At 43.2% G+C, this 18,068-nt stretch overlaps 1 protein-coding gene across 3 annotated transcripts in view; it reads left to right on the forward strand.

Annotated features, from left to right (window-relative positions):
* The first annotated feature begins 360 nt into the window (after window positions 1–360).
* Window positions 361–18,068, forward strand: part of SLC25A26 (solute carrier family 25 member 26) — a 156,511-nt gene continuing 138,803 nt past the window's right edge. Inside the window, exons 1-3 of one of the 3 annotated variants that reach the window (XM_020978987.2) lie at window positions 361–796; window positions 13,351–13,507; window positions 16,777–16,886. In XM_020978987.2, coding sequence (XP_020834646.1) covers window positions 743–796; window positions 13,351–13,507; window positions 16,777–16,886 — 321 coding nt within the window. In that variant the 5' untranslated portion in view covers window positions 361–742. The remainder of the gene's footprint in view (window positions 797–13,350; window positions 13,508–16,776; window positions 16,887–18,068) is intronic. The other 2 variants (XM_020978986.2, XM_020978985.2) reach the window with 2 other exon arrangements.

Genomic DNA, 18,068 nt, shown 5'->3' on the forward strand with positions numbered 1-18,068 from the left:
AAGAACTGAGTTCAAATTCAGCCTCAGACACTGACTAGCTGTGTGAGCCTGGGCAAGTCACTTAACTCTGTTTGCCTCAGTTTCCTCCTGTGTAAAATGAGCTGGAGAACGGAAATGGCAAACCACTGCAGTGCCTCTGCCAAGAAAACCCCAAATGAAGTCTCGGAATGTGGGACACAACTGAAAGGAGACTGTACAACGGTAGGAATGAAGAAAAGCCTCAGGCGCTTTGCATGACAACGCCCATCCCGTCTGGCCACGCCTCTGGACACACCCCCTTCGGCACCCCGCCCTCATCCCCGCCCCGAACCGAGCATGCCTAGGAGTCGGGCTGCGCTTTGGGGGCTGGGGTGAGGCTCAAAGCTCGAGTCATTCTCGGGGTGCCGCTGTCTCAGCAGCAAAAGGGAAGCCCATTTCCTTCTCAACATGGCGTCACGACTCCGCCACTCGCTGTCCGCGAGGGATGACGGGGAGCGGGACGACGGGGGAGAGGCCTATCCAAATCTCGCGATAACTATCATGCTCACTCCGCCCGTCGACCCTTTCGGGCCCCCTCTTGGGCCGCCTCCGCTCGCACGTGGAGTTGTTGTGGTAGTGACGTCAGACGGCCCGGAAGTACTCCTTACCGGCAAGAGAGGTCGCCAAGATGGCGGCACCCAGGTAGCCGGTGCGAGGCATGGTGCCGCGGTGAACTTGGGCTCTCACTCGCTCCGGTCCGCTGAGGCGGCGTCGGACTGAGGCCATGGCCCCAGGCGCCTCCCCCGCGGACCAGCCGGGCTTCGGCGTGTCCCTTCTGGTGAGTACAGGCCCGCAGCCTTTCCTCCTTCCCGCCCCCTCCTCCTCCTCCTGCTCCTCCGACCTTCACCTTGGACAGACCCTCCCAGCCCTCCCCCCCGTCCCCTCCCCCGACACCCCAGAGCTCCTAGAGCTTCAAGTGACCTCACCAGCCAGACTTCCCATTTTACAGGTGGGGAAACTGAGGCACGGAGAGGGCAAACTGACTTGCCCACGATCACGTTCATGGAATTTAGAGGCACAAGAGATCTTCAATCCATCCAGCCCAGACCCATCATTTACGTGATTTAAACACAGTGTTGTTGAGTCATTTTCTTCAGTCATGTCCGACTCCCCCTGACCCCGTTTGGGGTTTTCTTGGCAGAGATAGTGGAAAGGTTTGCCATTCCGTCCTTTAGCTCATTTTACAGGTGAGGAAACTGAGGCAAAAAGGGGGAAGTGACCTGCTCAGGCTCACACAGTTAGTAAGCGTCTGAGGCCAGATTTCAACTCGAGCCTTCCTGACCCCTGGCCCTGAAGTCTGTCCACTGCACTACCTAGAATAAAGGTCATCTACAGTAAATGCCTTTATTGTACAAATGAGGAAATTGAGGTGCAAGGAGGAAGCGACTTGTTCAAGGTCATTCGAGGAATAAGGAGCTCGAATGGGATTAGGATCCAGGCCCTTTAACCATAGACAGAAAGCTTTTTTTCCATGGTGATTATAAGGTAGAAAGTGAGAAAAAAGAATCTGCCAACAAAGTGCACTAGGAGGGAGGGGAGGCTCGGAGACCCTCCAAAAGGATTCTGCACCTGGGCTGAGTCTTGAAGGAAGAGGATCTGGAAAGACAGACATAAGGAGAGAACGGATTTCAGCTGGACTTGATCCTCTTATGGCCGAGAACATCAGGCCCAGGGTCATGAAGCAGTTTGTCTGCTTCTTGGGCACCAGTCCGCTTCCTGGCTGTGGCTCCCTGTTCCATGGTCCTTATGAGTCCCCTACCGTGTCTCGGGTGTAGTGGCTTTGAGGCTCCAAATCCTTTCTATCAGGACAGAGCTGGTTCCAAAGATTCTACTCTTGCCTCTGTCTTGCAGCTATATCAAACAACGTCTGTCCAACAAGGTGCTGCTTCTCAGCCCTCACCTAAAGCAGCTGGCTGAGTCCTGCTCCCATCGCTTTGTTCCATGCTGGCTTCTTCACTGGCTGCTCACTGGTGGGAAGGGGCCTCTGTTCTCATCACCTCTTGTAAGAACCAAATTCTTCTGGAGGGCAGAGCCAAACGTGGGAAAGCACCTTTCTAGCAAAGTGTAAGAGAGTATTTCTGCTTAGGAAGGACTGGGTGAGGACAGGGTGATGCCACAATGGGCTCTCAGGCAGCAGGAGAAATAGAGAAAGCATCAAGTATCGGGGGCTTGCCCTTTAGAGATGTTTTCCTGTGTTCCCTTTGCCTCAAGTTTTCATTTTCTGTGGCTGGCTGGCTGCTTTTACTCCAGATCCAAAGAAAGGGCAGGATGCCATCATGGTATTCTGATCTGGAATAGTCATGGAGATGTGATGCCTCTGTTCCTATGTTCTGACCAATTGTGCCTGTGAGTTTCCAGCAGTTAAGTGATGGTGATGGTGATAAAAACAGCTTGCATTTTGGACACACTCTGTTGTGTACGGGGCGCTGTTCTCACAGTGTAATCAGGCCAGGGATGAGAAAAGGTGAAAAGGTCACTGTGTACCATAGGCTACCTCTTCATTCATATATAGACACTTACTGTTAATTGTCTGTGTCCAGAATACTTGCCAGGTAGAGAAGATGCAGTCTTTGCTGTCGTGGAGATTACAGTTTGTTAGGGGAATGAGACTCAGGTCCTATGGACTGTGTAGTACTAGGCTGTAATGTACAACACCATGAGAAATGCATTCCAGAGGGGAGGCAGGAAGTGGTGTTGCCCTGCTCAGTATGCTCCTGTCATTCTTTACTACCTCTTGGATCAAATAGGAATGCCTTTGTTTCCTATTTAAAGCCCTTCACACCCTGGCTCCAATCTGCCTTTCAAGGCTTGTTATGTATGGTTTCTTGTCATGCATTTTGTGGTCCAGCCAAATTGTCCATCCAGATGGTCCTCAATACATGACATTCCATCTACCACCTCCTTACCTGTGCACAGGCTTTCTTCCATACTAGGCATGAACTCTTTCCTCAGCTTGAGACAGGGGCTGAGGTGGGCCTGGAATAAGAAACACCTGCATTCACCTCTGAACACAAGCACTTACGAGCTGTGCAGCCCTGGGCAAGTCACTTAGCCTCTGCTTGCCTCAGTTTCCTCATTTGAAAAATGGGGATAATAGCATCTATCTCAAATAAAATAATATTTGTAAAGTGCTTAGAACAGTGCCTGATGCATAGTAGGTACTTGACAAATGCTTCTTTCCTTCCTCCCTCCCTCCTTTTCCTCTCTTCTTCCTCTGTCCCTTCTTCCTTTTCTTTCTTCTTCCCTCCTTCCTTCCCCCCTCCTTCCTTTCCTTCTTCTCTTCCTCCCTCCCTCCCTTCCTTCCTTCCTCTACATCACAGAAACCCTCACTTCCTAGAAGATGAAACTCAAGCCTGCCTTCTACATAAAGCCTCTGAGAAACCTTTGTTTCTTTTGAAGCTCATCTTAAATGCCATCTCTTGCATGAGGTCTTCCTTGATTCCTTCCAGGTGCTTGAACTTCTCCCCTAAAACTACTTTCTCTTCTGCATGTACTTACATGTGTGCACATATTTGTCCTCTGATGGAGTCCAAGCTCCTTAATAATAGGGACAGTTTCATTTTGGCCTTTGTCTTCACAGGGCCTGGCACATAATTGGTCAATAAATGCATTTTATTTGGTTAAAGATTTACCCAGAGAGCACAATGTGAGGGAGGGCTGAGGAGGAAGGTTCAGGATTTCCTCTAGGAAGTGGCAGTGGGTGGTAAGGAGTGGAGAGGGGCAGCAGGGCAGCAGAGAGGGGAGGGATCCTGGACATTCCAGGCACAGGGAAGGGAGGCCCAGGATCCAGAGAGTATTGGCTGTGTTAGGGAAACAGAGTGGAGCAGTTTGGTTGGAGGGGAGTAATATGAGATGAGGCTGCATTGGTGGGATGGTGGCACAGTCAAGGGCCCTGAATGCCAAGCAAAGTAATTTGGACTTTGCTCAGTAGACAGTAGAGAGGCATGGAAAAGTTTGAGTCCGAGGAATGATGTGACTTTTCTGTGCATAAGAAAGATTGTGGAGGAGCGACAGAGTGTCAGGAAGATGAGTGAGAATGCCATAGTAGCAGAGCTGGGTGGTAAAGAGAGCTGGCCTGAGGTGGTAGCCCTGGGGAAGAGGACAAAGGAATGGACAGCAGAGTCCAACAAGCCTTGTTGGCTTAGAGTGTAAGATGGGTGGGTTCAAGGGAAGAGCCGAAGACCCTGATCATGAAGGCTGGAGACTGGGGCAGAGTGAAGTCAGAGGTGGAGCCGATGCAGGGGAGACTGAGCCAGCTTTTCTGCCTTCATTCCTTTTTTATTGGGACCTGAGGTATCTGTGCCACTCTCTATGCAAGGCCTGTCCTGATCTGCCTGGTATTTATTTCTCATCCACCTCTACTGCCCCCATAACTTTATTTTTTATATTCTTATTTTTACTTTTATGAAGGGAAAGGGAAAGGAATAAATACTTATTAAGCACCTACTATCTACCAGGTACTTGGCATTCAATCTTTGCAATAACCCAAGGAGGTACTTACTATAGTTATCCCCAGTTAAGGAAACTGAGGTAAACAGAAATTAATTGACATGTCTAGACAGGCTAGTAAGTGTCTGGGGTGGGATCTAAACTTGAGTCTTCCTGACTCCAGATCCAGTGCTCCCCTGCCCTGTGGAATATAAGCACTTTCAGAGGAGGGCCTGTTTGTATCTAGAGCACCTACTAATAGGGCCTAGCACATAATAGGTACTTAATAAATTTTTGTTGGATTAGATTATTTCGGTTTGACTCACTGATCAATGTATTATGTCTTAAAATTTCCAGCTATCACATGTGGTGAAAAAACAGTGTGATAATTTATTCTTTTCCCTGACATCTAAATTTCATTTTTTTTCCACTTATTCAAAACCATTCATTAAGTACCTATTCAATTCAAAACACCTGACCAGGTGTTGGAACATATACAAAGGATAAATAAGACATGATCCTGGACTATGTGGAATTTGTAACCTGCTCAGATTAGGAATACAGCCCCATTATGTATCAGTGTCCTCTTCATTTGATCATGTTAAGCTAATTAATGATATGTCAGAAAGAACACTAGACTAGGAATCAAGTCACCTAAGCTCAAGACCTAACTCTGCCACTAACTAGCTATGTGACCTTGGGCAAGTAACTTTACCTCCTTGTTTTCTTATCTGTAAGTGAGTGCGTTTGACTGCATGATTGCTATCCAAGATTCCTTCCAGCTTTAACAATCTAAGACCTAGCTGTTGAGTGAATGCTTTTTCTTGTTCATCTTAGACATTTGACTTCTGTTTTTACTATCTAGCATACATGAATCCTTTCTAAATCTTTTTTTTCTGACTTAATTTTTTTAAATTTATTTTTAGTTTTCAACATTCACTTCCGTAAGCTTTTGAGTTTTAAATTTTCTCCCCTTTACTTCCCTCTCCCCAAGGTGGAATGAAATCTGATATAGGCTCTACTTATAAATTCCTATTAAACATATTTTCACATTAGTGATGTAAGTAAGAATTAGAACTAATAGGAGGAACCACCAGAAACAAAACACAACAGAAGAAAGGAAAGTAGCAAACAGTGTGCTTCAATTTACATTCAGACTCCACAGTTCTTTCTCTGGATGTGGATACCATGTTCCATCATGAGACTTTTGGAGATGTCTTAGATCCTTGCATTGCTGAGAAAGGCTAAGTCTATTAAAGTTAGTCATCACACGATGTAGCTGTTCTTGTGTACAATGTTCTCGTGGTTCTACTCAGCATCAGACCATACAAGTCTTTCCAGGTTTTTCTGAAGTCAGCCTACTCATCATTTCTTATAGCACAATAGTATTCCATTACATTCATATACCACAACTTGTTCAGTCATTCCCCAATTGATGGGCATCCTCTCGATTTCAAATTCTTTACCACCACAAAAAGAGCTGTTATGAATATTTTTGTACAGATGGGTCCTTTTCTCATTTGTATGATCTCTTTGGGATACAGCCCTAGAAGTGGTATTACTGGGTCAAAGGGTATGCATATTTTTATAACCCTTTGGGCATAGTTCCAAATTGCTCTCCAGAATGGTTGAATCAGTTCACAACTCCACCAACAGTGCGTTAGTGTTCCAATTTTCTTTTTTTTTCTCCCACATTTCAGTATGACTCCTTATTTTTAAAACAAACATTTTGTTCCAAAAAAATTATATACAATGCAATATTGAAACAAACAAAAAACACCAGTAGCTGAGGAAGAGCAGGGGAAGGGGCCACAAGGTGGAGGAGAATGAAATCTAAGGATAGTGTTCTAATTTTCCCACATCTTCTCCAGCATTTATCATTTTCGTATTTTGTCATGTTGGCCAATCTGATGGGTGTGATGTGGTACCTCAGAGCCTTTTTGATTTGCATTTCTCTAATCAATAGTGATTTAGAGCATTTTTTCATGTGACTATAGATATCTTTAAGTTCTTCATCTGAAAACTGCCTGGTCATTTTGACCATTTACCAATTGGGGGATAACTTGTATTCTTATAAATTTGACTTAGTCCTCTAATAAATTTCAGTTTCTTAACATAGTAATTTATGTTCTCCTGTTTGGCATTCAGCAGCTGCCGTGAGACTTTTGGGGCATCCTGTTTACTAACACACTCTAGAGGAATGCCAACTCTTAGTTGTTTTTCTTTTAAAAATAAAAAATTATACATATCCAATTAATATTTAAAATTCTCACTATTTTCATCCAATAAGATATGACTGGAGATAATTAGATGAAGGTAGAAAGAAAGATCCATAATAAGAGTGTGTCTGAATCTGAAGCCAAAGACAAATGATTTTTAAATGGCCTCTTTCTTATTTCTGCCTCTTCACCTCTCGTAGTACTGATAACTGGTTTATTAAGGTTGATAACTGTGTTTCCTGTCTGTTGCCTCATCCCTCTGAAGATGCAGCTCACAATGTAGGCACGCTTTCTGTCCTTTGCAGCCCTTGTGCATGTCCACCCATGAATTCCCAGTCCCTCTTTGGAGGTTTGTTCATTGTGCTGAAATCCTTCCTCTAGGGACAGAATCATTGAGTTTTAGAGTTGGAAGTCATCTAAGTGACCCTTTGGTCCAACCCATGCCAGATGATAGTCCCTTCTGGAATATATTTGACAAGTGGTAAGCTAGGCTCTTCTTGAAGTCCCCGAGGAGAGGGACTGATCCACCTTCTGAGGCAGCGCATTACAGTTTAGAACTCTGAGCATAGACTAAAACATTCTGTGGATACCAGTGCAGCTGTTCCAGCTAGCCATCTGTTACCCCTTGCTCTTTCTGCTTGACCATTAATAAGCACTTTTTGATTCATTGACCAGTCTCCTTTCTAATCTGATTATACATTTCTTGGTTCATATCTTTTATACGACTTTTTGGTCTATTTATTCAGAAAATGGTACAGCCTATTGATGGCCATCGTATGACAGGTACATCCTCCATTACTCTTTGCATCACAGTTTGAAGTATGTAACATTACTAAAATAATACTGAGGTTTAAAAAATATCTTTTATGTCAGAGAGCAGCTTGAGTGCTTAAAAAATACTCCTCACTTTCCCAAATCCAATCCAATTTCCTTTCTCTGTCTCATTGACCATCAGTGTGTGTAATTGGGATCAGAACTGCAGATGGCAATAAGACAGCTTTAAAATATACAGCATCATGTGATAAATGTGTTAGAGTTAACACATTTAAAAGCGCGTTTTATTGAAGCCTTTTATCCCCACACCACGACCGTTCCTAGAAAAAGGGCATCCCACCTCTCCCCGTTGTGCCCTCCCCAGGGACAGAGAAACACAACTAAGCAATAGCGCGCGACACACTTCCTGCGTTTGGACCGTGTATGGAATGACCGTTGTGTTCCAGTCAGCCCCTTTTCCTCTGCTGGTCCGTCTCTTCTTCTGGCCTCCAGATTCTTTGCATTAGTCGCAAAACATTGTGCTCTGTGATGGCTGAGGAGGAAGGCCACCCCCCTGGGAGGCTTGGGTAGGACTTCATCAGGAGGGAGCCGTTGTATTGGCATTTAAACAGACAAAGAGGGGAGGAAGGCTGAGCATTCCAGGCCCAGGGAAGAATTGAACGAACTTACAGTGGCAAGAAAACATTAGTTCTATTGAGGAGGGAGAGGAGGGACCCGTTGGGTGTCAGTGTATACCTGAGCTCAGGCTGGAAGGGTGGCAATTGGAGGGGGCCTTGAAGGCTAGAGAAGAGTTTGAACTTCATGTTAGTAGAAAGTAGGGAGAGGCAGGCTGGAGCCAGATTGTGCAGAGGCCTTAAATGGCAGCCTGAGGAGTTTGTGTCTCATACTGAAGGCAATAGGGAGCCACTTAGGGTTCTGGAGCAGGGCAGTGACAGATCAGACTTGTGTTTTAGGAGTGTTGTTTTCGTACCTGTGTGGAGGAGGGATTGGAGAGGGAAGAGACTGAGGAGGAGGCTGTTGTGTTGGTCAGGCTTGAAGAGTATGGTAACCAGCAAAACAGAGAGAAAGGGAAGGATGTTTTGAAGATTGAATCAAGAAGACTTGGCTATTGATTGGATAGGGATGGGGTGTGGGGGGAAGAGTTGAGGATAATTCTGAGGTTGCAGACCCAGGGCGCTATAAAGATGGTGGGACCCTAAACAGAAACGAGGAAGTTTGGAGGAGAGGGGAAGGATGTTCAATTTGTGTTGCCTATGGGACGTTCATTTGGTGACTTGGGGGGCAGCCGGGTGGTGCAGTGGATAGAGCACCGGCCCTGAAGTCAGGAGGACCTGAGTTCAAATCCAGCCGCAGACCACCCACTTGACACTTACTAGCTGTGTGACCCTGGACAAGTCACTTGACCCCAATTGCCTAAACAAAACAAAACAAAACAAAAAAACATTTGGTAACTTGGGATTAAAGCTTGGGAAAGCAGAGGACTGGATCTTTTGATCTGGGAGTTATCTGCATGGAAATGATCATGGAAGCCATGGATGAGCTCACCAAGAAAGGGGGTATAGAAAAAGAAAAGAAGAGAACCCAAGGCAGCACTTAGGGTTAGGACGTGAACTATGGTCTAGCAAAGGAGACTGAGCTGGGGTTCAGCCAGGGAGGACAAGAGTTAGGAGAGGGGGCAGCTTTCTGAAAATGCAGGGAGGAGACAGTATCCAGAAGAAGGGGGTGTCAGACAATTTAAATGGAGGTCACAAAGGGTGATCACTAGGAAGAGCTGTAGAATCCTCTCATTAAAAGTCTGTGGTTTTCCACTGTTACCTAAAGGCAATCAATAAATGCACTGACCTTGGGTCAGCACACCAGGTACCTTCAAATGTACCCATCATGAGCATGTTAGCTCAGGATAAAAGCTTGGCAGAATTCCTTTGGTGCTTGCAGTAGCCCTCTGGGATCACCCGCCGTTCTGGCGGTTTGTCTACCTAGCCCTATCCTACTGGGAAAAGGAGCCCGGTCCTAACAGTCTGCATCGCCCACAGACACCTTCCCCAGCCTGTCCATACCTAGCAGACCCTCTCATTCCCAGAGCATTTCCTTGCCAAGCAAAGTGACCACTCTTTCTGAATGCACTTGAATTCAATTAGCATGAAACTCTGGCCTGGATTGGCCAGAGTGTGATGCTGGGTCAGAGAGACAAGACCACGGGTCAGAATGGAAAGGGAGCTGAATCAGAAGATTGCAGAGAGAACCTGGAAATGTGTTAATTTGCCTGTTTGACTTAGACGGCTCTGTTATTTTCCGCTCATTAAAAGGTAAACAATTAGCGTTCCCTTTTCCCACTTTCTCTGATTATTGTTGTGCCGGCTTTTCCTACTCTGTCAGCATTTTAATGTAAAAAAAAAAGTGCTAATTAGATACTTAGAGTGTCTCGACTTTTCTGATTTAGGAATTTAAGACCGTCTGGAGTTGTGTCTCTAGAAGGCCGATGTCATCAAGGTGTTCCCATGGCTAGTTGCCTGTCCCTGCATCCGCACATCATTAATCTGGTGCTCGTCTGTGGGGTACCATAAATACTGAAAGCAATTATTTGCCTGATAACCTCGTGCTAATTAATTGTCCATGAACAAAGCAAACTCTTTAGAGGAAAGATGATTTTCCGTGACTTGACAGTTTATATTAATGTTTGACATGATTTTTATAACTAAGTTTACATAAACATCAGTTAACATTTTGGCTTGCAGTATTAAATGGAACTTCTTTGTATTTCATCCAATGATATTTGAGCCATTTTAAAGGAAAGTATGAGGTATTGATTTCTTGGTTACAGAAGCAAATTCCGTGAGTACATTACTGAATGTGAATTTTCTCAGACCCCTCCCGTAGCACTACTGATGGTATAAGAGCTCCCAAGAGACTTCTTATCTACAATTCAGAGCTGGGGGGGGGTCAGGGAGAGGGAGAAAGAGAGAGGGGGATGATAGGGAAAATAGGGCCATATTCTTGCTATCCTGCAGGTTCTGAGCTAGCTGATTTTTCTAGCTTCATGAATTTAAATGAAATTTATATCATAGAAGTTTGAAATCCACAGAAGCAATTAGTAACTTTTGATTCATGTTTTACTAGATAGCTAGATTAAATCTGATCAATTTTATACTGAGAAGATAAGAGTTCTGATGAAGGGAAGGTTAGAAAAATCAATGCATGCAAAGTAGCCAAATAGATTAAAAGAGTAATTAACTTATTGATTAAAACTTTAGAAATAGATAGCAAACATCTCTCTGAACCCTCTTCTAAGATTAAAGAGAAAATTAGAATTAAGTGCTGCATTTTTTAAAGGCTCCAGCCATGCCAGATCGCTTTTGGTTTTGTTTTTTTTCCTATCCTTGCCATTTATCTATAGTAAAAGCAGATATCTCTATTTTGTGGGAAAATGAAGAAACAGAAAGAATAAATTTGGTTTTCAGTATTTGGTTTTGTTTCCATTCTATACAATCAGTGATGGTCGTTTCAGAAGAGAAGAATTAGGTAACAGTTACCGTTTCTGCTCCTGAGATGTTTTCTGTGAAATTTTTTGGTGACCAAAAAAAGGCCATCCTAGTATGGAAATTATATGTTGACATCCTCAGACTTTTTAGCGTTTCTTCCTGGTATGCTCCTGTGGTTCTGTGCTATGGGTTATGAGCAGTTGTCTCCAGAGCTCTTCTCTGACTGGGTGGTTTAGGGAGTTTTGGCTGAGGACAAGGGGTCTTTGCTGTTTGCAGCCCACCAGTGGACTCTCCTGGAGTGACCTAAGAACTTATTTAGGCTAGTATTCCAGTGAGGCTGTAGTCTAAAGTTCCAAGATTGTTGGAGTGGTACCTAGATGTGATTATACAGGGCTCTTTGGTTTAATTGATGTGCCATGTGCATTTTCAACAGAGCATTAGAATCCCGAATGATTAAAGTATCAGTATTTTTCAAAACATGGACTCTATTCTGAAATGCATGTTCCCAAATATACGTTTGAACTAAGAGAAATTGATATCTTTGGTGAGACACATTGAAACATACATATTTAATATCAGAGTGTTGCTTCATTCACGTTATTCCTCAGGGCCACACCCCTCATCGTTCAGGTGGTCCTGTTGGCTGCTTGCTGCCATTGGGGTGCCAGTAGCATCACGGGCATAGCCACTCTCTCCCTAAGGCTCACAGGATAACTAAGAACCTGATGAAGCCCGGGCAGTGCCAGCTGCTGCAAGTGTCCAAGTACACCAAGTTTGGGAAGCCATGATGTGGGAGTTTGCTTCCCAGAAGAAGTGGGGGGCCAAGGTCTGCAAGCAGAGGCAGGCTCTGAAATTCAGTTTTAGAAAGGGTGGAAGCAGGCATCCTGTTCAAGAAAAAGAGAGAAGAGCCTGGCAGTGTCCTGGCTACCAAAAAGTATCAACCGCTTCTATCCTTCCACCCCTACCCCCTTCCCTAAAGGAACTGACAGATGGGGCTGGGGCTCTGACTGTCTGCTGCTGCTTCACATCCACTGTCTGCTCAGCCTCATCTGTTCTAACATTGAACCCAGGCTTGGTGCTTAGCCTTTGTAAAGTGCAGTGAGGCTTGGCAGAGGAGGGTAGAAAGTTTAGAAAGCACACCCCCCATCCTCAGGCCTGACTGACGTTCTTCCATATATATCTGTGTGGCACAGAGTAAATTAGATGGCCTAGCCTGAGTGTTAGGGTGTGCAGAGTGCTGGACTTGGCTGGAAAACCTGGATTCACATCCTGCCTGTGGGATGCAGAACAAGTCCTAGAAAATCCTGCGGAGACTGGAGTGAAATTTGTGTCAAACTTTAATGGATGACTAAAAAGTAAAAAAGGAGGGAGGGGACTGTTGACTAGAAGGAAGGAGAAAAAAAAGGAAAAGAGAGATTAGATGGCAGGCGCCATGAGTCAGAACTGTGGTTCCTGAACTTTGTGGGCTCGAGACTTTTATACTCTTAAAAATTATTGAGAACTCCAAAGAGCTCTCATTTATGAGGGTTATATTGAGCAATGTTTACCATATAGGAATTAAACTGTATACATTTAAAAAAGTTATTTCATTTAAAAACAATAGTAATAAATCTATTGCATGTTCACTTATTTTTATGAAAAATAACAATGTTTGCCAAAACAAAAAATTAGCAAGAAGAGTGAGGAGGGGAGGGAATAGCATTTAGATAGTGCCTGCTGTTTGCCAGGCACTGTGTTAAGTGCCTTACAGATATTTAATTTGATTTAAAGAGCAGCATCATTTTGCATATTTTTGCAATTCTCTTTAACGTCTGGCTTAATAGAAGACAGCTGGATTTTCGTATGTGCTTCTGTATTCAGTCTCTTGCAATATATTGTCTTTGTTAAAGTATATTAAGGAAATCCAGCCTCACATGGATATGTACTTGCAAAAGAGAGGAGCATTTTAATAGACAAATAACATTTTAGCATTATGATGAGAATAGTTTTGACCTTACACATCTCCTGAAAAGGCCTTGGGTCTCCCCATGGGAATCCAGACCACACTTTGGGTTAGAGGGTAGTGAATGTGTCGGGTAGGCTCTGCTTTCTGTGTTTATGGGATGGAGGAAGAAATATTTCTTCAGATTGTTCTGCCTTTTGGAGAGACTTCTGTAGTGGCTGGGGAACATAATGAAAAATGTATGCCCCTAGCATCTTTAGATAAATTGATCGTATATAGCCATGTGTGATCGGGGAAGAATGCCCAGACATTGGTACTAGAAATGATTTGATCTTAATTAATCGTATTTTCAAGCACTGAAAGAAAGTGCCAAGCACTGCAAAGTTTAGACTGATACAGCATCGTCTCCCCTACTCATCCGCCCTCAAATCTACCTCTAGCTTATTTTTTTTTTAACATTTTTATGTTTGTTTTTTCTTTTGTCTTTAAGGCTGGAGGGGTAGCAGGTGTCTCTGTTGACTTGATACTATTTCCTTTGGATACCATGAAAACTAGACTCCAGAGTCCGCAAGGATTTAAAAAGGCTGGTGGTTTCCGAGGAATCTACGCTGGTGTTCCTTCTGCGGCCGTTGGATCCTTTCCTAATGGTAAAAGTTACATCGGCCTTCAGGCTGCTTTAAGCCTGAGATAATGGACTTTGTTTTCAGAGTGGCGGGGGGTCCAGCCCCACATATGATAACCTATTCAGGGTAATGTGTTGCATGGGTTGGCTTTTTATTCCCCACCCCATTATTTTTGAATCAGTCAGTGCCATGGATCTTGAACCATTATTTTTATAATGCAAGAAATAGGAATGATGTTTTTATTTTTATTGAATATATATGTTTAATTCCTATAGAGAACATTACAGTCTTTACTGACTCCCATGATGGTTGTGAGAATTAAATGAGATAATAACTATAAAGTGCTTAGCATAGTGCCTGGCGCATACAGGTACTCTATAAATGCTGACTATCATTATGTAATATTGACTACCATTTCTTACTCCTTGCTGTACAGCTGGTGAACCCAAGAGGCATTAAAACCTTCAGTGTTAAATTCAGTGATCATAATTAAATTGGCCTGAGGTGCCCTAACCATTTTTCTGCTAGCTTTCTCCTGGATAGCCTTTTTATAGTCTCTTGATTTCATCTTTGGGTGTAAAGTCTGTATTGTGTTCTTTCATGGGGTCTTTATGCTCTGATCAATATCACCTATTTCATCCCAGCCACTTGTTAATAATACCACTTTCCCAACTTTTAATTGCTTAGTGATCTTTCCAGTGGTACCAAGAACTTGGGCCAGGTTCTCAAATGCTGCTTGATGCTCTCCTTCTTTCTCTTTAATAAATTCAAGTTAATTTCCTGTCTTCAGTGTCCAGTTGTAGCTGTTAGTCATTTAAAGGCCTTGTATCTGACTGTTTAAAGATAGGCAGTCGGCCTACCTTAAATGATGGAAATGCCTTAGAAGTCTGAAGGAGGGATTTCTTTTGGGATTGCCCGCACAATTTGCTGCACTAGTCATCATTCGGTTTAATATGTAATGTTGGTCAAAAGACCTGTTCTCTGCCTAGTGTGGTCCTATAAACTGTGAGGAATATAATAAGGTCAAATAAATGTATTGTATGTAGGTATACACATACACGTGTATATACACACAAGCATAAACATGTAACTAAATATTTTAATTTATAATATGGTAAATATCAATAGATATAACCTACATAAAACCTTTTTGGGGGCCCTCAGTAACACACGTGTGTATATATGTGTGTGTCTGTGTGTGTGTCTGTGTGTGAGTGTGTATGTGTGTCTGTGTGTGTTTGTGTGTGTGTGTGTGTTTGATGTTTTAATGATGTGGCTTTATATAAAGCTCCCTTCTTTCCTCCCCAATAAAGATGGAGAAAACCAAACCTGGGCGTCTTCTTTGCTCAGGGTAAATCTTGAGAGCCGCAAGCACCCCCACTGCTGCTGCCACCAAGGAACATTTACCAGGTGCCTGTTATGTGCAGGACACTGGGGTGGGTGCTAGCTGTGCACAAGGGTTTTCATTGTTCATTCAGCAGTGCATTGGATAAATCCCTGCCTTCCAGAGGCTTGGATTTAGGAGGAGAAGCACATAAGAATTTTAGAGGCAGAAGAGAAGTTGGAGACATCCAGGAAAAACCCCTTTATTTTTCAGATAAGGAAACTGAGACACAAAGGGATAAGTGACTTATCCAAGGCCATGCAGGCTTCTGTTCCCCATAGCTTGAAATTCAGTTGTTAATCCTTCCTCAGCTCCATCATTGGGTTTATTTTCTGAAGTTCAGAAAGGACTTTGTTATGGGATCCCCTAGAAGATACTGCTCAAGTAGCACCAAAAATAGGTCTCAAGGGTAGTTGGAGAATTATTTAAAACAGGAAAATACCCACGAGCTTGTCAGTGTTTTCTGTCATCTTTCTTTGTTTTATTGGAGAAGAATGGGTCACCGGCATCCCATTTCACCAAAAGGCATTAAAATGTAGACTGCCGGTCTGTACAGTTTGGTTAATTCAGTGAGTGAGTCAGAAGGGGCAACTTCAAGGAGAACAGTGAAGGAGAGCATTCACGCCAGGAACTGCTTAGATTTGGATCTGTACAGCTCTGAGCTTTGCCAGGGATTGACCTCTTAGCAGCAATTCTGAGTCTTCCTGGCAGTGTGTTGCCCCTAGAAAAGCATCATTGACTATTTGCATGCTCAGATGTCATTTAGAAATGAGAAATTTGTCATTCTTTCTCATTTTTGGTCTCTTCTCTGTGTGGAGGTGATAATCATTTTGTGTTAACAGTACAGGTGTCTCACAAAGCCCTTCTGGGCCAGACCTGTGAGAGACGGGCACTTGGTCCAGTTTTTAGTTTCAAGTTCAGTTAGGTAATTTATTGTTCCCATAGTGTAAACTCAACTTTTAACTAATAAAAATAGCTGTAATGAACTTGAAAAATCTGCATTATAACATTTAAGAATAAACTTTATTCTTAATTAAAACAAAAGGTTTCCTCTTTTGGATTTCTGCATTATTAGTGCATCATTTTAAAAAAAATTTTATAGTGACAGTGATAGTTCATATTTGAACAGTTATTGATGGAAAGAGGCCTGAAGTTTGTCTCGATTCCTTCAAGATCCAGTTGCGTATTCAGAGCGGCTCAGGCTTAGCTCCCAGCTTTGTAACTTAGAGTCCTTGGGCAAATCCCTTCATCCTCTTAGCCTTGGGTTCCCCATCCCTAAAATGAGGATGTTAGAAGACATAATACTGACTCTCTACTATTTCCAACAACTGTGATCTCCTTTGGTGCCATCTTAAGTCACAAAAAGCTGTTTTAATTAGTTAAGTTTTTATCCTCAGGCACTGAATTTTCACATGGCTCTAAATTTTGTAGTGCAGTGGGGAAAGGGGATAGGAAAGTAAGAAGCATTTCTATAGTATTGTCTACTGTGTGTCAGACATCGTGCTAGCTGCTTTTTCACAAAGTGTCTTAGATGGAATTTGACCTCACGTTTCCCTGATAATAATAATAGTACTCCTAAATGTGTGCCGTGCACTGTGAGAAATACTTTACAGATATTATTTCGTTTGATCCTCAAAGCAGCCCTGGGAGATAGGTGATATTATTATCCTCATTTTACAGTTGAAGAAACTGAGGCAAACATTAAGTGACTTCCCCTAGGTCACATAGCTGGTAAGTGTCTGAGATAGGATTTGAACTCGGATCTTCCTGACTCCAGGTTCTGGGTCACCTAGCTGCTGCTCGTGGCAGGGTGCTCTGTAGACAGCATTGTTATATTTTTTAAGGATGTGAATAAGTGTAGAACTTGGCATCAAGACAAGCTTGGTGACTGGACTGTTTTCCCTTTCAGCTGCAGCATTTTTTATCACCTATGAATATGTAAAATTTTTATTGAGAATGGAATCATCATCATACTTGGTCCCAGTGACTCATATGTTGGCTGCCTCTGCTGGAGAAGTGGTAAGTGTCCTGCTGGCCCATGGTCAGTGTGCCCTGTGCAGGGCTGAGAAGGCTTTCCACCTGCCAGTGATCAGCGGTGGCTGCTTGTTCAGGGTCTCCCACGTGCTCAGGATCGTGCGAGGGCACAGGGAGGAGGCAGGCGGCGTGTCTGACGTGGAAGCTGCCCGTGAAGAGCTCACAGTCTTCCTCCCTGACAAGGATTACTCATGTTTACTTTTTTACATTAGGGGGAATGCAAGACTTTGAGGTGTAAGATGGCCAGTTATTCACAGTACAAGAGTTTTAAAGATTCAGAGGTGGGAAAGATTGTTAGGGGTCTGGTTGGTGGAGATAGCAGTGCTTCGGGTGGCCTGGGAGAAAAGGACAGGAGGGATGAGATACAGCAAAGGATGGCTTGGAAGGAAACTTGGGTTTGAATCCTGGCTCTTGGGTTATCTTTGTATGGTCTTGGAGACTCTGTTATCCCCCCTCCACCTCAGCATTTTCACTTGCAAAGTGGGAAGTTTGGATTGAATGATTTCTGGGTTCCATGATTGCTTCAGAAAAGTAGTGGAGAATTACCATGTTGTATAGAAGGGATGGTAAGGAGAATGGCCTGCCTGAAGGGAACACTAAAAATACATACAGAATTTGTTATAACAGGTTTCTTCCTCTTAAGGTGAAAAAGGTCGCTTATGAAAGCAGGGAAAAGGCTTTCATGGAGTTTACTTCTCTTTTTTATTTTTATTTTTTAAAATTAAAAAAATATTTTATTTTTATAACAAAGTTATATAAATGTCTTTTTTTTCCCTCTCTTACCCTCTGCCCTGGCCCTAGAGATGGCCACCATTAGACATAAATAGATATGTGTGTGTGTGTGTGTGTGTGTGTGTGTGTGTGTGTGTGTGTGTGTGTGTGTCTATATATATATATATATATATATATATACATACATATATGTGTGAAATCATTCTATACATACTTCTATTTATCAGTTCTTTCTCTAGGTGCAGATAGCATCCTTCTTTGTACATCCGTTATAGTTAATTTGGGTATTTATAATATTCAGAACAACTTATTTGCTCAAAGTCATTCTTAAAACATATTGCTGTTCCTGTATACAATGTTCTCTTGGTTCTGCTCATTTCGCTTTCATTATTTCATGCAAGTTTTTCCATGTTTCTCTAAGAGCTTCAAGCTCAT

Source organism: Phascolarctos cinereus, unplaced genomic scaffold (assembly GCF_003287225.1).
Source record: "Phascolarctos cinereus isolate Bilbo 61053 unplaced genomic scaffold, phaCin_HiC Scaffold_4;HRSCAF=312, whole genome shotgun sequence".
NCBI classification, from domain to species: domain Eukaryota; kingdom Metazoa; phylum Chordata; class Mammalia; order Diprotodontia; family Phascolarctidae; genus Phascolarctos; species Phascolarctos cinereus.